At 40.1% G+C, this 21,847-nt stretch overlaps 2 protein-coding genes across 2 annotated transcripts in view; one reads left to right on the top strand and one right to left on the bottom strand.

Moving 5' to 3' along the window:
• IGF2BP3 (insulin like growth factor 2 mRNA binding protein 3) overlaps window positions 1–21,847 on the top strand; it is a 140,606-nt gene that overhangs the window by 113,511 nt on the left and 5,248 nt on the right. The window contains exons 7-12 of the mRNA XM_059074162.2: window positions 3,491–3,625; window positions 4,909–5,031; window positions 7,156–7,291; window positions 8,809–8,934; window positions 17,334–17,450; window positions 20,764–20,838. Coding sequence (XP_058930145.1) covers window positions 3,491–3,625; window positions 4,909–5,031; window positions 7,156–7,291; window positions 8,809–8,934; window positions 17,334–17,450; window positions 20,764–20,838 — 712 coding nt within the window. The remainder of the gene's footprint in view (window positions 1–3,490; window positions 3,626–4,908; window positions 5,032–7,155; window positions 7,292–8,808; window positions 8,935–17,333; window positions 17,451–20,763; window positions 20,839–21,847) is intronic.
• MALSU1 (mitochondrial assembly of ribosomal large subunit 1) overlaps window positions 13,581–21,847 on the bottom strand; it is a 34,560-nt gene continuing 26,293 nt past the window's right edge. Inside the window, exons 5-6 of the transcript XR_010842263.1 lie at window positions 14,792–14,933; window positions 13,581–14,086 (exon numbers count right to left, since the gene is read on the bottom strand). The gene's annotated coding sequence lies outside the window, so the exon portion shown is untranslated. The remainder of the gene's footprint in view (window positions 14,087–14,791; window positions 14,934–21,847) is intronic.

Raw genomic sequence — 21,847 nt, 5'->3', positions numbered from 1 at the left:
TAAACCTGGGGCTAAACCTTAATCTCAAAGGGAACTTCAAATTTTCACACATGAATGGAAAACAATGATACTTACTCCACTCCTGATGATGGAGGCCGAGATAAACAGAAGGGCAGCATCCAGGCTCTCTGCTCCCCAGTCCCCACTCTGACCTCCAGTGATAGCTGCCTTCAGTGCTTTTGGAAGTAACTTTCTGGGTCCAATACAGAGAGTTTTTCAGTCTTGCTTTACTTCAGTGAAGAATCATTCAGCTATGGTCCATAGTTATCCTGTGTTTAAGCCATGTAGTTAGAATGGTTGTTTCTTTAGGATGTTGTTTGATAGTTTTAATTTGCAGATTTTGAGGAATTAGAAGATTCTCCATCAAACCTTGGCGCTAACTTTTTAGGAGTAGAAAGCAGGAGCTATTTGTTTTTATTTACCACTGTAGCCCCAGTGGTGCGCCTGTTGCCTTATATGTAGGTAGGTCTCATATTTGTCAAATGAGTGAAATAACTATATGTGAATTATATTTAATGCCCTTAAAATATATCTAAGGTGCTTTCTCAGTTTTGAAGCTCCAGTGATTATATGGTCATTGGTTTGCTTCAGTAACCATCCTGTTAATGCTGTAGTGAAGATTTTGACCCAGAGAAACTTGGTAATGAACTCTGTCCTCACCCTTAGTTCTGTAAATTGCTACCAGGCACACCTCTGGGACAGCTGCTGCCATATTTCCTGAAGAACTGTGGGTGTATGAGGGAGAAGAGGCTGTGTGTACAAATCTCTCTTGTGTCACTCTGTAGGCAAGGGTAGGGAAATGGCCCCTGGGCCAGCTACAGAGATGACTGCGGATCATTTTGCTTTTTAAATTTAGTAAGAAAAATTATTATTTTGTGTGGTTCAAGGAGTTAAGCAGAGTCTTTTTCAGAAAGTGCGACCATACCTTGTGCTGTGTATATCTTGCCTATGTGTTTGTTCCAATAGGCTTAAGAGGCTATCCATGTTCATCACAGGCACCATGCCTGCCTTGACCTGTCTGAATCATTTCTCACGCAGAAACAAATGAACTGTGTCTAGTGGTGGTTGCGTACCCACTCCCCTGTGGAGTGACATCTGGTCCTGCCTTCCCCTGCTTTGAAGCAGGATTTGCTGGGTGCTGGTTACCTTTGTGCAAACTCAGAGGCTTTGACTTCACAATGTAGAGTGTGGGGAAGACAACTGAACCATAGCCTAATCAGTTTTCATCTTAAGTTTGCCTGGTTTTAGTGTTAAAATTTAAGGGCTTCTTGCTTCCCTTGATTCCCCGTTACCTGCAGAAACTAATTACTCAGTGGTTTACCTTTCTTGTCACATGGCAGATTAAAGTTGTTCCTTTTAAAGCTACTCATTTCCTTTTGTAGGAGGAAAGAGCTTCTGTGATTTAAATTGCACGGTTTGTTTTATTTAAGCAGGAAGATGGAGGATGGAGAGGGAAGGGAAGCAATTTTTGCTGTATCCGATGATTCACTTGCAGCTCTGCCAGCGGATTTAATTAATTCTTGCCATTGAAACGAGTCATTATCAGATCTTCTATTTCTGGAATGGCCTCGAAGGGCTACCCTAATCTGTAAAGCAACATCACCTTCTCTCAGATGATCAGAGTTTAGTAATCCTTAACACAGTGAGCAGGTGGAAATAAACCGGGAGGAGGGAGATTAACACCTTACGTACTAGAAGAGAGACAGTACTTACAGTGATTGGGGATTGAAACCAGTGACTGGAAAGATGGTTCCTGAGATCAGAACTGTTATCTAAGATACTTTTTTTATCGGTTATTTCTAGATATCCCTTATTTGTTTCACTTCTAAATTGCCCTAATTTTTAGTTACAGGTTTTAATTCTGAGATAAATCTTCAGTTTTCAGTCACACATTTAGGAAAATGAAATCCAGGCCTTGATTTTATTGGCAGGATGAAGTGGTCCTTCTCATGACCATGAGTTATGCAGCTCTTCATCTAGTGTTTGAGTGGCCAAGGGAACTCACCAGTACTTAATTTTCCCTGAACACATTTTTTTTTGATAGTTGATTTATTTTCCTGTACTTTTTAAACAGAAGACTTATTTTAGTATTTAATTCAAAACATACAAGTATGTACATTAAAAAAATAAAAACAAAGAGCTAATCTTCATCTAACCCCCAAGGTGACCATTGTTAAGTTGGGGATATGTCTTTACAGGACTCATTCCTTGTACCTACTAACATGTGTAGCTTTAAATGAGAAATCATACCATGGTATGTATTGCATATTTTTTCATATAAGATCAAGGACCTCTAACTATGTTGGCACCTGTAATTTAACAACATGGTTTCGAACAGCTCTATAGTATGGATGTAATGTTATTTAACTGTTTCTTCCTGAGAGGTATTTCAAAGATAATTCCAACTTTCTGTTACAAATAGTGCTACATGAACATTCCTGCACTAGTGATTTTCAAGCAGTAGTGGTCCCCCCTGCAGACGTTCGGCAATGTCTGGACACATTTTTGGTTGTCACATCTGGATGAGAGGGGGGTGCCACTGGCATCTAGTGGGCAGAGGTCAGGGATGCTGCGGAACATCCTACAATGCACGGGACAGCCTCCACAGCAAAGCACTAGTCTGATCCGAAATGTCAATACTGCAAAGGGTGAAAAACACCCGCCTTGGCCCACGTATGAGACTACATCTGCAGGAGGCGTTACGAGAAGTAGGATTCTTAGGTCAAAAGATCATAAGCTGCTCAGCTCTGATAGGTCCTGGCGGTTCGCTCTGTACTCTGCACTGAACGAGAAGAGTGGCCATGCCCAGATGCGCATTCGCTTGCCAGCACTTGATTTCATCCATTAACATGCTCGCAGGCCTAGAAGAAAATGACACCTTGTTTTAATGACCAGTGAGGTGGAACATCATTTTGTGTTTATTGGCTATTTGCTTTTCTTTGAGTGGAATTGCCATCTCTTTGGGTTCCATTCCCATCACTATTTGTTATGCACTTTCCTCTCTCAAGGAGGCAAAATGTAGAAAGAGCCCTGCCAGAGGAAACAGAGGAGCAAAATCCCCACATGTGACGGATGGTGGACATACAGTATAGAATCAGGAGTTCCAACTGGCTTGTGGAACTCCAGCTCCAGTCCTCTTGGCTTGTGTTCCTGTCCCCCTTGGTTTTAGAGCAAAAGAAAGCCTTTTGTTTGAACCCAGGCTCTTGGATGTGAGATGTTTGACCTGTGACACCTAAAAGGAAAATTAAGCAAATGCAGCTTGGGCAGAATGAAAAGATGCCCCTGCATGAGCAAAGAGACGGGAGGACTCCTGGAATTAAAATTGGTCTCATCCATGGTGACAGCTTATCGAGACTTGATGCTTTTGAGGGGAGTGAGTCATCCACTCTTTGCCCGGAAGTGCTGTGACTTCAAAGTTGGTAATTACAGACTCTGTTGTGAATACATGCTTACAGCTCTTGTTTTCCTCTCCCTTTGTGCCCACTGGAAGAATTGATGTCCATCGTAAAGAGAATGCAGGTGCTGCTGAGAAGTCAATTACTATTCTCTCTACCCCTGAGGGCACTTCTGCGGCTTGTAAGTCTATTCTGGAGATTATGCATAAAGAAGCTCAAGATATAAAATTGTGAGTAAAGAGGATTACCCCGTGAAGAGGTTGATATTTACACTGTCTTATTTTGGAATTCTGTGACACAGTTCTTGGGAATTGCCAACAAAGAAAGAGGAATACTGTCCCAAAGAGCGACAGAGGGTTGATTTGGTTATAAAGCATAAGTCTTTTAAATACTATGTTTTCATTCACGTTTGGATATGTTGTGAGTGGTGTAATGGGAAAAGTCTGGCTGTAAAAGAAGGCAACTGGGTGTCATAGGAAGCTCACCTAAGGTCCAAGAAGTATCCCCAGGATTTACCCAAAGCAGAGACCCCAAATCCTCACTCCTTTACTTGGAGCTCGTTGGAGCTCTGTCCGTGTCTGCACAGCCTACCCTGCAGCAACAGGGAGTATGGAGGTGGGGAAATCCCTAATCTTCTGCTACGGTAAACTGGAGATTGATTGGGGCATTTCAGGTTGAAACTCTAAATATCTTTTGCACAGGAACCTTGAGCAGAGGTTGGGTTCTCTGCTGCTTGTAGCATCCAGCATAGTGGTGTGCTGAAAGTAGGATCCAGAGTAAGATGCTGGACTTAGCTTGGGGACCTAATGACTAGCATTTAATTTGTAGGGAACCTTTGAAATATATTTCATATATTTTAATTATAAGGTATTATATGTTGCTATATTATAAGATTAAAATTCTTTTTTAGTACAGAGAAAAGTAAAGAAAAAGCCCACCGTTCAGATAACCCCAATGACATTTTAAAACAATGCTACATATATGACTTGGAAATTCAGAAAGGTGCAAAATGAAAAGTGAAAGCTGTCCCTTCCTGCTCTTATACTCTTCCCCCAAGGTGTAACCACTGTTGAGTTTCTTCTGTTTCCCTCTATAAATTGTGCATGTTACCTCCAGGAGTGTGTTTTAAAATTATTCTGAAATCACACTGGTTTGCATTTGTACATGGTGTTCTGGTACTCAGGGTTTTAGAATATGGGTTTGAGTAAGGTGTTTTCAAAGAGCTAACAGAATCCATTTTTGGAAGACATTCCCTGAGGTGAATAAAAGAAAACTTTTAAAACTTAACTCCTATCCAAATACTTGTCAGTGTTTTTTCACCCACTCTATTCATGCATTGCTAGAATGTAGGCTAATGGTCAGCAAGCTTTAAACTATACCTAGCAGAATTCTTCCTATATGGTAGGTAGGAAGTAAATGTTTAATGAATGACTATTGTCTTTTTACCCTACGGTAGGTTTATTTACCCTGATTTGATGGCCTTTTTGTTGTTTGTTTTCTTCTTTCTTTACAGCACAGAAGAGATTCCCTTGAAGATTTTAGCCCATAATAACTTTGTAGGACGTCTTATTGGTAAGGAAGGAAGAAACCTTAAAAAAATTGAGCAAGACACAGACACTAAAATCACAATATCTCCGTAAGTGCTGGCTTGCTTTCTTTTGAATCAGAAAACTTTCACACACCGTTTCTAAGCTGTAGGTTATATATTAAGCATTTTACAACTCTTGGAGCTGGCCTGTACCACCATACTTATACTTCTTTTCTAAAACTGAGTCTATTGCCTGCTATGTTTCTAACTCATAGTGAAAGCATTATCTGTTCCCACTAAAAAGGCAGGATGCACTAAATACTTTACATTCATATTTCCTAGCTTAAGTCTTGGTCAGGTTTTCTGGCATATACTCCCAAAGTTGGAATATATAACCCAGTGTATTATGCACTGCTGTGTAACAAATTATCCCACCACTGGACCGCTGACGACAAGGGTAAGCACTGACTGCTGACCTAGTTTCTGTGGGTCAGGAATTCAGGAACAGCTTGACTGGGCAGTTCTGTTTGGGGATCTCTTGATGTTGCTGAGAAGTTGATGCCGGCTCTTTGCTTAAGGCCTCAGCTCCTCACCTCCTGGACCTCTCCACAGGGCTGTTTGCGTGTCTTAAAGACATGGCAGCTCTCTTCCCTCAGAGTGAATGATCTAGGAAAGAGCAAGACGGAAGCGGCAGTGTCTTTTATAACATAGCCTCAGAAGTCACACTCTTTACCATTTTTCTATTGTGGTTGACATGTTTGCTCTAGTTAGTGTGGAAAGAGACTGCCCATCCCTGGGGAGTGGGGATTTGGAGGCTGGCCCCCATGCCTAGGGCCATGAATGCGTTGAAATTATATGGAAAGGCCTTTGTCTTCTGAGGGTGACTTTGCTTCATTTCCTTCAGAGTACCCCAGAAAGTCAAAGAATAGTAGAGAAAGACTGGGGCAATATGTTCACGTAGTAAGGAGTTTTCAAAGAAGGGTGGAAAGGAAGTGTGAGAGTTGTCCTTTGTGGGAAAGAAAGGAAAAACCGCAAAGTGGTAAAAATAACAAATGATCCTACCCTGTCTTGAATTTTATGCTCAGAAAGGGGAGGGTTTTAACAGAAAATAATCTTAAAATCTATTCTGGAAGTAGCTATTTTAAAAATTGTAACAGAAAATGCTTGGCAGGGGAGAGGTGGGTTGAGCCTGGAGATGAGACATACACTTGTTTAAGTAGTCTAAGACGAATCATCTTCATTGTGTAGATGTCTATATTTTTAGCGAGTTTAGGAAGAAGTGAAGGAAAAATATCCTATTCATCTGGCTCAAGTCTAGCTTGAGACATTTTGCTAGTAGTGAAAATGAGAATTTTAACCCTAGGAATATGAAGGGGAGCTGTCTCAATATTCTATATCCTTTCCATCCGTATATTTAGTCTTATTTCCATGGTAAGTATCTCCCACTGGTTTCCCTTCAAGGCTGTTGACTGGCTCAGGCCTTAGGTGGTCTCAGATGTCACCTGAATGGATTTTGAAACTTCAACAGGAGCTGAGTTAAGCAGGGAGTTTCTGAATATTGCTGTTGCATTCTAACTTTTTAGTTGTCTAAATGGTCATCGAGGGACTATTTGTAAAATTTAGTCAAAATGGATTGATTTGTATTATTTCCTGAAGCCTACGTCAATCTAAATTCTAAAATTACCGTCAAAAATAAGTTTAGACACGTGAATTCTGGCTTGCCCTTTTGGAATATTTCCATGCTTATTCCTTGCTTGGCGACCCAGAAAATGTAATTGCATGAGAATGCCAGTTAATGCCTCGAATTGGTTAGTGCAGACTAGGAACATATTTATTAAAGGTTATGTTCATTTAGTTCTTGGTTTCCATGAAAACTGTAGATTCCTCTGATCGTTTTCTTTACATTTCACTGTTAAATTGTGAAAATAGTTCACCTTAAGTGGTCAAGAAGTGCACTCTATTTAAAACACGGACTTAATCGAACTGTGTACACTCAGTGATGTTTATTGAGAAGGTGGGAGGGGGGCAGTATTTTCTTCTCTCATGCAGTTTTACAATTCTTGGAATCATGTCTTTTGGGGCTTACTCATTGTTCATCATGTCTAACCACCCACTTTTACATATTGCCAGCCTCCACAGTTGGGTTTTAATTGCTATCTGAGGCTGGACTATTATTAACTGTCTTCCTCCTATAATTTCCAGTCTTTTTCTTTCCCCTGTTTCAATCTGCAGGTTGCAGGAACTGACGCTGTACAATCCAGAGCGCACCATCACGGTTAAAGGCAGTGTGGAAACATGTGCCAAAGCTGAGGAAGAGATAATGAAGAAAATCAGGGAGTCTTATGAAAATGATATTGCTTCCATGAATGTTAGTTTTAATATGAAGGAAATGTCTTTATTTTGATGAACAATCAAAAGATGTTTTCAATTGCATTAACATTGATTCTTTTAATGGTGTCATTGTTAGATGTGGTTTCTAATTGATTTTTAGCACCACGGTGAGTGCCGTGGGATAGTTGGGAAGACGCAGACTTTGACGTCAGGCTTGGGTATCTGTGATTTTAGCCAACTTTGAGCCTTAGCTTCCTTACCTGTGAGGTAAGGCTAATACCTCCCTTAAAAAGGTTAATCTCTCCCATACCATGTGGCTTGGAGGGAGATGATAATATTATAGGAATGTGGGCTTTAGAGGTCTGTGAACTGGGTTTGAATCCCAGCTCAACCATTTATTAGCTGTACCTCTATTCTCTTGGACAACTTATTTGGTCTCTGTGAACACCAGTTTCCTCATCTGTAAGATGGGGCTACTGCCTACATGGCATGCTTATTAGGATTATAATAGATACAGTGCACATAAAAGCTACTGTTATGAATACAAATTTAAAATTTGGTTACTCATAAACCTTGGAGATGACAGAATTTCAAATGACAAAATAATCTGTGTAGTGCAAGTGCATTGCTGACATTCCTTAATGGATGGAATGGTGCAGAAAATGCGGCGTTTCCAAAGTCTGTCTTGAATTTTTCAAGTAAATGATTAAAAAACAGTTCCTCAGTTGGGCCTGTCATCTGAAACATTCCACCTAAAAGAAGGGAAAATGTAAAAATGATATTACCTTTGTGAGAAGAGCCTGGAATGCTAATCATTTTACCCCCACATGACTGCTGCCTACCTACCTTCCTTCACATTATCACTGCTCATCCAAATGTTTCAGAGTCGCCTGGGGGTAAATTCAGTCCCCTAGGCCTTTAAAAAAGATTCTTGAGTGTGCTCAAGTCTGAACTCTGTAGTCCCCACCTTAACCCTTATCAAATTAAGCCAAAACAAAATCCCATTTCTGGCTCCTGGATCTATTCCAAAGATAGGTTTAATTGTAGAAGACATGGGGATGGGACCTGATTTCCAAAGGGCTTGATTTTGTTTTGGGTCTTTAGACTCAATGACTGCCAATTTTCTTCCATGGCATAAAGATCTCTTAATATCTGCTATCTGGTTTGCTCTTCAATGAACAAATCTTGTTTGCTTGTTTCTTCAATTAATGCAAGATTTTCAGTCTCTATTTACTGTGTGCCCAGTGTGTACAGATAACACATATGTCTGAGCGCTGTGAGCTGGTCCTAAAGGCAAGAAAGCTGTGTTCCCTGCTTTGAGGAACCTAGCATGGCTTCAGGTCAAAGAGGAGGCAGACAGCACATGGATTTTAAAATATCAAGAATTATAAACAGACATAACCTACATACTCAAGTATAATCACATGGAACATCTGCTTTGTTCTAAAATTTGAGTCATAAAACGAGGTCACAGTCTGGATATTATCACATATAAATGCTCACTTACACTTGATCTTGTAATTGTAAAATGAAGGGACCTTTTTACCATTGCAGCTTCAAGCACATTTAATTCCTGGATTAAATCTGAATGCCTTGGGTCTGTTCCCACCCACTTCAGGGATGCCACCTCCCACCTCAGGGCCCCCTTCAGCTATGACTCCTCCTTACCCACAGTTTGAGGTAAGACAATGTGCCTTGGCTTTCTTTATGGTTGAGGGGGATGAAGTCAAAGGGACGCAGTCAGACTTTATTGCCCTCGAGTAGTGTGACATTAAATGCTAATTGGGAAAAATCTTAATGTAAAACCTGGTCCCCATGTGATCTCTCATCAGTTAGGAGCCAGCACAGGCTTTTCAATTCTTGTCACTAGAACCTTCTTATCTTTGTAGAGTAGACCCGTGAGTTATTTCTTTTCAAGTTCTTGAGTGGTAGGGTTGTTAATGTATGTTTTCAGATATCAAAGGAAAAGTTTGAGACTTTGAGGAGGGGGAAAGAGGTTAGTTATTTTTAAATGTTGAAGGAAAGGATTTTTAAAAGGCTTCCTTCATCTTGAACTTCACCTGAAAGTTTATTGCTTTGAAAGGTCAGTAAAGACTAGACACATTTTCCACTTTGAATGTTTGTACTTATTAAACAGCTCAGGCAGTCGTGCCCACAAATCTGTTGTGCATGTGTGTGTTTGTGTGCAAATATTAAACAGCTTTTATCTGTTTTGTAAACAGGTGGTTTATTAAGAAATGATCCTTATTTTTATATTTGCTTTTTAAGAGTAGCATTTTTCCTGAGGTCAGAAATAGGAGACCAGTGATACTATGAAAATAAATGCAGCCTAGAAGACACTGTATACAATAATTTTTTTTTTTTAAGAAGTGCACAATTCAGTTGCATCAACAATAATAACTGGAGGTAGACAATCATGTGAAATAAAATTAACATTCTAGGATCTTCCTTCTTGAATTTGTTTTTACATCTCTCCCTTCCTGTTTGGCTCTCGTATCATATAAAGTTTTGAGTGGTACCTGCTACACCAAATTTAGGGAAATGTCCAGGGAGAAAAGGTGGGGGATTCCATTCTCTCAGTGCCTAGAATACATGTAGAGTAAAATGCGACTGGAGTTCTACAGAGAACACAGATCGCTGAGACTGTTTGTGTTTTATCCCTAAGAGAAGGAGAATTTCCTTTGCCTGTTCTTGAAGCTAACAGGCTGTCAGGTGTGCTTAGCTTTTGCCATGGTCTTGCAGTGTGTGTGTTTCTGCCTTTGCTGACGGCGACGTTTGCATCTTCCCCTGCCCCTAATCTGCCACTTCAAACCTCTTTGGGCCTAAAAACCATGTAACAAAGCCCATTAATCTGAAGATAGACATCAGAATTTCATATCAAGCGTGAATAGACTGATGATGTGTTTTCTAAAGCTGTGCACTGCAGCTAAAGGTGATGTGAAGTGGCTGACGTGTTTGTACCTTGGTGTTAAAGGGGAGGGGTGGAAAGAGAGAAGAGCCAGCCCTGTTTGTGCTAGTCTCCTTTTCTTCGCTCTGGGTTTCTTTTCTTGCCCATGCAGTGAAGAAACCGAGATAAATGAATTATCTCTAAGGAGTCTTCTTTCAGGTCAAACATTATTAGTTTTTACAGAGTTCGATTTTGTTTCTTACAAATTGAAGGTTTGCAGCAACCTGCATTGAGCAAATCTATTGGTGCCATTTTCCCAATAGCATTATTTTAAATTAGGTATGTACATTTTTTAGACATAATGCTACTGCACACTTAATATACAATATATTAAGTTATATATAGTATAAACATAATTTATATGCACTGGGAAACAAAAAAACTTGTGCGACTCACTTGATTGTGATACTCGCTTTAATGCAGTGGTCTGGAACAGAACCTGCAATGTCTCTGAGGTATGCCTGTATTTAAAAACTGGGTTAGAGAATTAAAGGTTGGCAGGTGTTTGCTCTCGGCACTCTATGATACTCCTCCATTGTATTTACAGCTGCTGATGAGAAGCTTACTGTTCTGCAGAAGCTCTCACAGAGAAGTGAGGTTACTCACTAAGATAGTCTCTTTATCCTTGATTCCTGTAGGTTAGCAGCAAATCTCTGCTTTTACTTTAAATATATATTGCCTGGCAAGGAGTAGGTTTTGACGACTAAATGGTTCAAAGACTATTTTCATGTATTGCTTCCTCTTTTAGAGTTTCATTTCTTTTTCTACACGTGTTTTCTCACTTCTGCTTTGTAACATGAAAGTAGAATTGATGCATCCTGTCTTTGGATAAATCCCTTGTCGCTGTTCTAGTCCAGAATTTTGCCCATTCCTCCTCCTAAAACATACTCTTCTTCCTGAAACCTGCCAGGTTGATTTTTCCCATAGAGCCAAAGAGTTGGTTCTTCCAACAGACAAAAGTCTCTACTTCCTGCCTGACAGCTGGCTTACGCAGTACTTCACTGGCAAACTTCAAGTTTATAAATGACAGGAAATGCTCCTTTCAGAAATGCTCAAAACAGTAGGGAAGAGGCATTTGGCAGCTAGTGAGCAGAGTAAGGGCTGAAATTGGCATCGCACGCACATCCATAGCTGGATGGTCTTAGCAGCTTGCGTTGGGGTTGGGAGACGTTAGTTCAGGCACCGTGGTCTCCATAACTCTGATAGCGTCTTCAGAGTCTCCCCAAGTCTCTAGAACAATAGTGTAATCTGAAAATTGCTAACTTGGCTGCTTATGGAAGAGGCAAGAAAGGTGAACACTTCTTAGGTCTTACCTAGTTTGAAGTGCTCTTTAAGAAACAAAATATAATTTGAAAGGGATTGTTAGATCAAATGACTCTCATGGAGTCTTGTAGTCCTACTGTTTAGGATTTCTTACTGTGGGTGCAGCTCTTTTGTTAGTAAACAAATTCAAAGTAAATAACTCGTTGCATGTATTTATTATCTCTGAGAGGTCTTGGTTACTTAGTTATAGGGAGAAACTTTCTTTGCTTTTTTTTTTTTAAACTTAAATATTCTGTTCAGGTCATGAAGTTGAGTAAACCCAATTTCAGTTCCAGACCAAAATCCATTAAAACAAAAAAAACCCCAGGAGTATGTATTTTACAAGCCAAAGGGAGACACTGGCATTCTTCCAGATTCCTGGAGGCTGGTTTTGTTGGCTGGCATGCGTGTCGCCATGCCTTTGTGATGTCTTAGATTCTGTTCCCCACAAAGTAAATACACTTAACCTTACTGTTTGCTCATTCTTGTATTTCCTCATGATAGATGATTAGGAATTACTCATTGGCAGACTTCACCAGTTATGCAAACTTTCAGTTGAGCAGCTTTGTTCTTCTGTTATTTCAAGCTATAGCGTAGGGTCTGCCAAGAAGTCCAAAGGGAGTTTTGCCAATAGGCATCTGGCAGAAGTCCACTGGGAAACAGCTTGTGACCTGAATGTCTTTCACCTCTGAAAGTTTAGGAAGAGGGGTTCAGGATAATGCAGCTGAACATTAACTTACATGCAAAGAATGTGTCACGCTATAGGGTAATGCTGATGCGTTTTTTTTTTTTTAAGCTCATCTCAGAGTCTTAGATTCACAGGTGAAAGAGACTTATCATAACCCATTGTTCTGGCTTCTTATTTTATATGTAAAAATTATCTGTTTATCTGGGTGTTCTAATCCTGAAAACATGGCTTACTACACAGAATCCCATGTAAGAATGGGCCAGTTTAATGACTGTCCAGTAGACAGGATGTTTATGCAAGGTGCCTTACATTCCCAGAGGAAAGTTTCCTTGAAAAGAAATTTATGGTCAGGGATGTGCTTGGTGGATATGGAACTGGAACAAAGGGATTTGGATGGCATTCAGAAACGTCTTCATCAGGCTTCAGACACCTGATGAGTCACCTTTTCATTAAGGTGCTATTACCAATAGTACACACTGCTGTCAGTCCAGGATACCGCCTCCTGGCACGCTTCATTTACTTCCCTTTAACCTCCCAGTGTGGAACTTTTTTCGGTCTGCATACTGATGCTTTCTTTATGTCTTTGCCCCTTCTTTCTATTATAGTTTGGTCTTTTTAGCCCTTCTCTACTGTCCACCATTCCTTTTCCAAATCTTCACTCAACTTTTAAATTCACTCTTAATCTCTGTATTGTATTTGTTACCTCCTACCCCACCTCCCAAAAATCAGTAAAACAAAAAGCATCTATAGCCTCTCATCCATGACTGTATCAGAAAGATGATTTTGCTTTTCTTCAACTTTTGAGACTACAACACACTTTCTGACCGTGCGCTTTTCTCGTAGCTATGGTCCTCGGTATCTTCTAGGCGGAGATGTGCTCAGGCCGTGTTTGTGAGGCTCTGAGACTTTTGCTCTCAGGATGATGCCTGTTACATTAGTCCTCTGAGGACATTCAGAAGTTGCTCTCTGGGGTCAGTCCCAGGAAAAGTAGTTTTTACTAAACAGTTTTTCTCAAGATGTGGTAAACCATGTAACTAATTTTTTTCTTTAATTAAATTAGCTGCTAGGAAGCTTAGAGCCAAATTTGTATGATAACAGCATTTCTGGTTTTATCTTTTCTGTTGAGGTCCCTATGCTCTTATTTCTTCACCTCCTTTGTCTTATCTTTCTAGATTTTGTATATTTTGTAAGCAGCATAAAATATTTCTGGAACATGGCCCAGGAAGCAAATAATTATATAGTCATGGCAAAATACAATGGGGCAGACCTTGGTGAGTTACGCATTAGATTTAGTCTGATCCTGAGGTCTTTGTTACTGCTAGCCCCTTGACTCCTCCCACCCCCCTAACAAAAAGTTTATTATTCGGAAGAACATTGCACGGATGTTCTCAGTGAGATAAAACAGATCCTAGCTTTACTTTAAAAATTGGTTCAGATTAACATACCAGTTTTAATATAAGGACCAGAATGAAAAAATAAATTGATACTAACACTGAGCACAGTTTATGGGCAGAGTCAGCATTAATTCATTTCTGTTCGGTTATTAAAATAAGAGAGGCCTTAAAGTGTCCCTCTGGAATAAATGGAATGTGGTAATTGCATAACACCCTAGCAGGCTGTGAGGTACAGGGCTTTCAAAAGAGAGGCGTTGTTCTTATGACTTAAAATTATTTCATTCTTCAGTATTTCCATTTGGTTCTTCGCTGATGAATAGCAGAAGAAGTTGACTTGGCGAGGCTGTGCCGGATAGGCCTCTTTCACAAATATTCAGTCAAGAGTTCAGTGGGAAGGCAAAACCTCTTCTGATATGTGTGTTCCAAGAATGCTTATAGAGCCCCAAAGGAATCTTCGTTAGACTGACAGCTGTAGTAAGGCCTGCAGTGTGTTACAACATCCTAGGAAACATACCAAACATATACCAAGTTGTAAAGAGTATAGTATGCACATCTATTTATACAGATGCTGAAGAAACAAAACGTACAATGGTTTTTGTCAAGAGTATTTTCTGGAGTTGAATTTTAGATTAACTTGTATAGGAAATGAGGTACATGGTGGGGTGTGGTTACAGATAAAGGAAGAGACTTAGAAGAGCAGAGTTCAGATGATTTTTATGTGTGGGAAATGAGACATGGGGTCTAGAATCACACACTGCCTTAATAAGTAAGTGTGAAAGGCATGTTTCGAACCAAAATGACTTCCCCGTCTTTTACACATTTATTCACCCTAAAGTAAATTAATTAGCATGAGAATTTGGAAATATCAATTTTAAATGTTCATGCTCTGATCTAGCATTTTTATTACATAAAACCTTAGAATTATTTGTACAAGGGCACAAGATTTATGTTTAAAGATTTGATTGCATCATTAGACAAACTGGTGAAAAATTGGAAACCAAACTTTCTAAAGGTCTTTAAAATAGCATCCTCGGATATAGCAAAATAACTGTCAGGGAAAGATGAAGGAATTGGGGATTTTTTTTGGACAACTTTTCTGTGATGTGGTTATTTTATTCTCATAGTGGAAACAAACATTGAAACCCTTAAGTTTCAGTTAAAAGTCTTACACATGCTTAAGATGGATGTGTTGCAGGTGAGACAAACCTGTTGATTTCTTTTCCTTGTTCTAGTAGAGCATCTTGTCCTTCTCTTTTTTGGTGATTCAATTAAACGCATCTCTTTTGGTAAATTTTTAAATTGAGGTATAATTGATGTACATTTTCAGGTGATCCAATATTTGTATACACTGCAAAATGATCACCACAGTAAGTATAGTTAGTTAACGTCTATCACTGCACAGTTACAAAAATTTTCTTAAGATCTACTCTTAGCAACTTTAAAATGTGTGATAACAGTATTAACTGTAGTCACCATGCTGTACGTTATATCCCCAGGACTTACTTTATAACTGGAAGTTCATACCTTTTGCCCTTCTTTACATCATTTTTTTAAACACTTTTATTGGAGTATAATTGCTTTACAGTGGTGTGTTAGTTGCTGCTGTATAACAAAGTGAATCAGCTATACGTATACATATATCCCCATATCCCCTCCCTCTTGCGGCTCCCTCCCACCCCCCTAGGTGGTCACAGAGCACCGAGCTGATCTCCCCATGCTATGCGGCTGCCTCCCACTAGCTGTCTATATTTTACATTTAGTACTTTACATCATTCTTAATCTTTAGTTTTCCTTATTCTTCAAAATAAAGAAAAATGTTCATGGACTGTCTCTGATGCCCTTTTCAGCATGTTGATGATCAAAGGCTTAAGCTTTTACCACCTACACATAACAAATTTTTTTGACTCATGAAGTCAAACCAACACAGACGGAGAGAAGAGTGATACAACCAGGGAAGGAGCACTTCCCTGAGAGCTCTACTGGACATTTTTCTTAACAGTCATTCCTGCAGGTCCATGTATATTGCAAAGTATACCCATACCTGTTGGAATTGGGGTATATACTCATTTTTTGTGAACATGGTTTAGGAGATAGAGAAGCCCAGGTTTGAATCTTGGCTCCAACACCAGTCTTTATATGACCATGTGCAAGTAATCTCTCTGGCTTGGTTTTCTCATCTTTAAAATGGGAATGCACTTAGTTTCTATCCGTTGGATCAGTTGTGAGGTGTAAATGCACAGCAGCTCACACAGAGGAAACTCACAAACTTTCACCACAAAGGATTGCTATGTACACCTGCCCCCTGATCATAGTTATCTTCCTCTTAAGCCTGAGTTTTCACCTCAGCGTGCTTTTTACCCATCTTCCACTACTCATAAAAAACACAAAGGCAGCATTCAAATGTTCTATGAATGTCTTAACTGGAATTCCATCATTCTGTGTGGACTGAGTGGGAACCTTTCTGTATGATAATTTGATAATATTTATCAGTTTTAAATGTTCAGGCCCTTTGACTCAGTAGTGCTAAGAATCTATGCAGTAGAGGTATTTGTACAAGGGCACAATTTTTTTATACAAAGATTTGATTGCAGCATTACATGCATTAGTTGACAATTGAAAACTATACACATACATAACAGGAATGAGATCGATCCGCTGTTGTGTCTCCCTCTGAAGGAATACAGTTCATAGAATGAGGTAGGGACATAGGAATGACACAGGAAGATATCCAAGGTGTATTAAAGTAAAAAAGCAAATGAGAACGTGTTATTTGCAGTAGGCTCCCATTTATTGTTTTATTTCATACACTTTCCTCCACGAAACATGTCTGCCTGTCCTTTTCTAGTTTCCTATTTTCCTTTTCACTGGGTTTTTGTCATTCTTCCTGTTTGGCTTGAAAACAAAAAATCAAATCTATTTGGGCTTGGCACTTTATTTAGGTAACTAGTTGACTGCAGGGTTTACAGTTATTTGGTCAATGTAAGTTTTTCTGATTTTGGTAATTCTAGACAAGTCGTGGCCATGTTCAGATTTATTGACATTGTTCTATCTTAGTTTTGTCTTGTGTGATATCCTTTCCTTTTTCTCATTCCATGTTTATAATTGGTAAATTGGCAAAAGGTTTTCGTTTTATTTAAAGAACCAGACCAGCCTTCTGTTATTACTAGTGTTTTTGTTTATTTATTAAAAAACAAACAACTTTGCTTCAGAGGAAGGAAACTAAAGACTTAGAAAAAATTCCTAGCAAATAGTGTGCGTAAACCACGTCATATGGAAGAGCCTTCTGCTGAGGGTGTGTGGAGGGACAAGTAAGTGTGTAATGGCTCCTGCGGCTGAGCATCAGGGGTCCCTCTGGAGGTCTGTGGTGCTCAGGGCTCCCTACTCGCTGCCTCCGCGCTGAGCTTACAGGGAGAAGAGGGAGCTGTTACTGCCACTAGGAGGTTTTGGGTGGTAAGAGTGGTGGTGTCATTTGGTGGACCAATATTAAGTGGCACAAAATTTGTTTTCAATCTGTAAACTTGAGGAAAAATTGTACAGAGAAAAGTGATGTTTTAAATGCTAACACTTTCAGGATGAATGTGAGATCTTCTTGATCTGTTAGGTAAACTCATATCAACGTACTGTGGTGGTTTTTCCTAAAACTATCCTGATATTTCTAACAGTATGAGAACGCCCCTATCCCTATACCAGCGGTGCAGCCTGATTTGTATCCAGTAAGCACGCATGTCCTGTCTTTCTTTTCCGACAGCAGTCAGAAACAGAGACTGTTCACCTGTTTATCCCAGCCCTGTCTGTCGGCGCCATCATCGGCAAGCAGGGGCAACACATCAAACAGCTTTCTCGCTTCGCAGGAGCTTCTATTAAGGTACTGTTCTGCCAGCGGTGGCTCTCCTGGTGCTTTAAGGACAGCAGGTTACAGAAATGTGAGTCTTCCTGCCACTCTGTAATTTGAATTGAATGTGGCAAGTCTATACTGGGGTTACTACATAAGTGTGTGACAGAAAGCTCCCAACACTGGCTTAAACAAGGGAAGTTAAATTCTCTCTCCAGAAAAAGTAGTCTGCAGGTACGCAGTTTAGCGTTAGGATGGTGGTTCTGCCCCACTGCACTCCTGGATACATATTCCTTCTAGCTCATCTTCCCTGGGCGTGGCTTTGGTCCCTCACACTCCCAAATGACGCTATTTAGCACTCGAACAATCAAGGCTGTGGTCCTTTTAAGGAATATACAAATTGACAAAGGCTTGATAAAGTCATAGGTTTCTTCAGGAAAACATCAGTCTATTGGGGGGTTTATTTTGGTTATATTTTATAAATATATATAAAAATAATTTTATTTTTTATTTTTGGCTGCGTTGGGTCTTGGTTGCTATGCACAGACTTTCTCTAGTTGCAGCAAGCAGGGGCTACTCTTCGTTGCGGTGCGCGGGCTTCTCATTGCAGTGGCTTCTCTTGTTGAGGAGCACAGGCTCCAGGCGCGCGGGCTTCAGTAGTTGCAGCACACGGGCTCAGCAGCGCAGGCTCAGTAGTTGTGGCACACGGGCTTAGTTGCTCCGTGGCATGTGGGATCTTCCCGGACCAGGGCTTGAATCTGTGTCCCCTGCATTAGCAGGTGGTTTCTTAACCACTGTGCCACCAGGGAAGTCCAATTTTATAAATATTTAATGAAATTTTTAATTTGAATATAGTACCAAAAAACCCACACTGCACTCAAATGTTTATAGTATCTTTATTTATAACTAGGAAATGGGGAAGAAGGAAATGTTCATCAGCTGGTAAATGCATAAACTGTGGCCCATCTATATAATAAATATTACTTAGCAGTAAAAAAGAGGGAACTATTGATACATACAACTTGAGTGAATCACATGTATTATGCTAAGAGAAAGAAGACTGAAAAGGCCACATACTGTATGATCCCACTTATATGAAAATTCTGGAAAAGACAGAACTATAGAAATTGAGGGAAAAAAATGAGTGGTTGCTAGGAGTTGGAGGTGGAGGGGTTGAAAACAAAGGCAGCATGAGGAAATTTTGAGTGACAGAAGCTGTTTTTATGTTGATTGTGGTGGTATTTACAGCTATGTATTTGTTACCAAAGGAGTGAGCTTTACTGTATGTAAACTACAGTTAATAAAAAAGAAAACACACAGGAAAGCTCTCATATTCTCTCTTGTAGCAAAAGATAACAAAATACGTGAGCAGAAAATGCAGCCAAAATAAATAAATGGCTAAAGGAAAAGACATGATAAAAGACCAAGGGGTGAACTAACTTTACTATCCTGTTAGTTTCCTGGTTACTGAGTTAATCTTTAAAACATGCTCACACATGCAGAAAGAACCTAGCAGCTTTGTTTTGGAAAAACTGCAACGAACATTTCATGAACAAGAAGAATTGGGTATCTAGACATTCGGCTCTTTTTCTTTCTGGCTTTAATGGAGATTTTATGATGAGGTTAAAATATTTTTGTTTCCAAAAAGTCTGAAACATGCATAATCTGAAAGATTCATCAGCACTCCTAACACTTTGCTACATTTCCATAATGTAAATTTCCATATATGTACTTAAATAGGCATATATTTGGTATTACCAAATCATAATCATTTGTGTTAACTTACTGGACATTAAGATTGTTCCTAATTTATCCTGCACGGGGTAGACAAAGTTCTTTTGGTCAAATTGTCATATATAACCTTATCCTTTAACGTAAGTCTGCAGAAGTGGATTTGGTGAGTCACAGGGCATGTGCTTTTTTTCAGGCTTTTGAGAGATTGTAGCAATTTGTACTCCTAACCTCAGTGTACGAGTGCCCTCAGCCCCAGCCTTCTATCACCAGTGTTGACAAAGATCCTTTTTTAAAAAACGAAACCTTAGAAAGATGAAGAATGATACCTTCTTTTTGGGGTTTCCTGTGAGTAATCCTAAGACTGTGGTCTAAAAGGAAGTAATTATTGGCTTGTTACAGACTCAAAATTAGTGCCCAGCATAAAGTAGGAATAGTATTAATTTGTGTCTAAGTAACAGAAATGTTAGCTTTATTTTGAGGGAGGGAGAAAGCATGAGTCTATTAAAAGTAAAAAACATTTTGATTATGAACGTGTGGGGAAGGGCCTATTAGACTCTAAGTAATTGACAGTGATCATGAGTCATAGTTGGGATGACTTTTATTGTATTGTTTGCTTTCTGTTCTCATTATTTACTACAGGGAATTGCTTCTTGAACAGTAAATAGCTAGCAATTTTTTTTTTTTTTTTTTTTTTTTTTTTGCGGTACGCGGGCCTCTTACTGTTGTGGCCTCTCCAGTTGCGGAGCACAGGCTCCAGACGCACAGGCTCAGCGGCCGTGGCTTACAGGCCCAGCCACTCCGCGGCATGTGGGATCTTCCCGGACCGGGGCACGAACCCATGTCCCCTGCATCGGCAGGCAGACTCTCAACCACTGCGCCACCAGGGAAGCCCAAATTTTTTCTTTTAAAACAATTCCTACCAGCCAACTCCCCAAATCCTTTCTTACTAGGGGAATACTGGTTTCCTCTCCCTTCAGCAGTCTCTGCAACATTTCCCTAGCCCAGGCTTTTTGTGTGATTTCACACACTCTGCCAAAATAGAAAAGTCTGAGTTTACTTTTCTTCTGCCAAATTAATGTTAGTTTATTCCATATGTTACTCCAGCGAGTGTACTTTGGGGGAATGTACCAATAGCCTTAGACTGGGGAACCTAGCAGTTTCTTGCACATACAGGAGGCCCAGGGTGTTGTGATGCGTGTGGGCCAAGCACCACCCTTTGAGCACCCACTGGTGTAGTGACGAGGAATGTGACGGTGGAGCCAGACCCAGCTCTCCCTCCAGCTCCACTGGCCTGTGTGATCATGGGCCAGGTGACTTACCTTCTCCAGCCTTCGGCCTCTCCGTGAGGCAGTACCTCATCAGGAAATAGTGAAGGTTAGGTAGAGGTTGCATCTGGACTTTTACATTAGGGCCAGACACAGTGTAAGTACACAGTTTATGGCAGGAGCCATAACTAATGAATCCACATTAATCACTGCCTCTTTGTAACTACCTTTCAGAAGGCTTTCATTCTACATTTCAGTAAGTTATGTGCAAATGACAGGCTGGTTGGTATAACATTTCTATTAGTGGCACCTGAAAGTGTCGTAACCCGTAACTGGGTCTGTTACAGATCGCTCCAGCTGAAGCACCAGATGCTAAAGTGAGGATGGTGATTATCACTGGGCCACCAGAGGCTCAGTTCAAGGTATGTGCTCTGGGGTGTGTGCACAGGTAACAAATGAATGGATGTCTTCTTTTCAGAAACTCCATAACCTGGCTTCTCCTGTAAATAAATCTAACATTCAGTAGAAAGAATCTCTCAATGGAAATTTCTAAGACTAAGAACAGAGTAGAAACATACCACAGATTACACTTTAAAAATAAACCAAAGCCTTTGTTTAATTTTGAGAGTTCTGTAATGGTTGTTGGTTTTGCCTATCTCCCAAAGGAGAATTTGCTCAATGCCCTGTTAGTATATGTGAAGGTGAGACCTTAAGACTGAAATTTACAAGTCTGATTCATATGCCTTGCTATTCTCAAGTTTCTCCTCTTGTCCTAGAGAGGCCTCAACCTTGAATTAAAATGTCCCCGTTTGCTCTTACCCTTGGGTTATCTGTTAGCCCTTGTCCGCAGTCAGTCAACGAGCCACTCTAATCTTTTGAATTTTAGATGTAGAAATGGTAGGAACTCCTACTGCGTTTGTCCTGGTGTGAACCATTGGTCATACTGGGGTTTGGGGCCTTTGGGGCTGGGATGCCTCCCACTGTGTCCTGAGAGGTGGTGTAGCAGGGTGATGAAGAGCAGAGACTTAGTAGCCAGGCTGCTGGTTCAAATCCCAGCTTTACCATTTACCAGTGGTGTGACCTTGGGCGAGTTACTTAACCTTTCTCCGCCGAGTTCCTCATCTATAAAATTGGGGTTAAAAACACCCACAAAGTTTAAACAAGGTTCTAAGGTTTAAACAATGTATGAATTGCTTAGAATAGTGCCTGATACATAGGAAGTACAACATAAATGTGCTGGTGGTGGTGCTGAGCAGACTTGGGATGAATCAAAGACCCTGCCAGATCCTCAAATTCACAAATATATACCTTTGAGTATGTGATTTCTCTCATAAAACTCAGTAGGGTGTCTTGTTTGTTATAGGTAAAAGCAGCTACTCAATTCAGTGCAGTTTATCCAAAACCCATCTTGTTCCTACCCCTTAGCAGTTG

Source organism: Kogia breviceps, chromosome 9, assembly GCF_026419965.1.
Source record: "Kogia breviceps isolate mKogBre1 chromosome 9, mKogBre1 haplotype 1, whole genome shotgun sequence".
NCBI classification, from domain to species: Eukaryota; Metazoa; Chordata; class Mammalia; order Artiodactyla; family Physeteridae; genus Kogia; species Kogia breviceps.
Note: the sequence above shows the minus strand (reverse complement) of the source record. Positions and strands in the feature narration are given on the sequence as shown.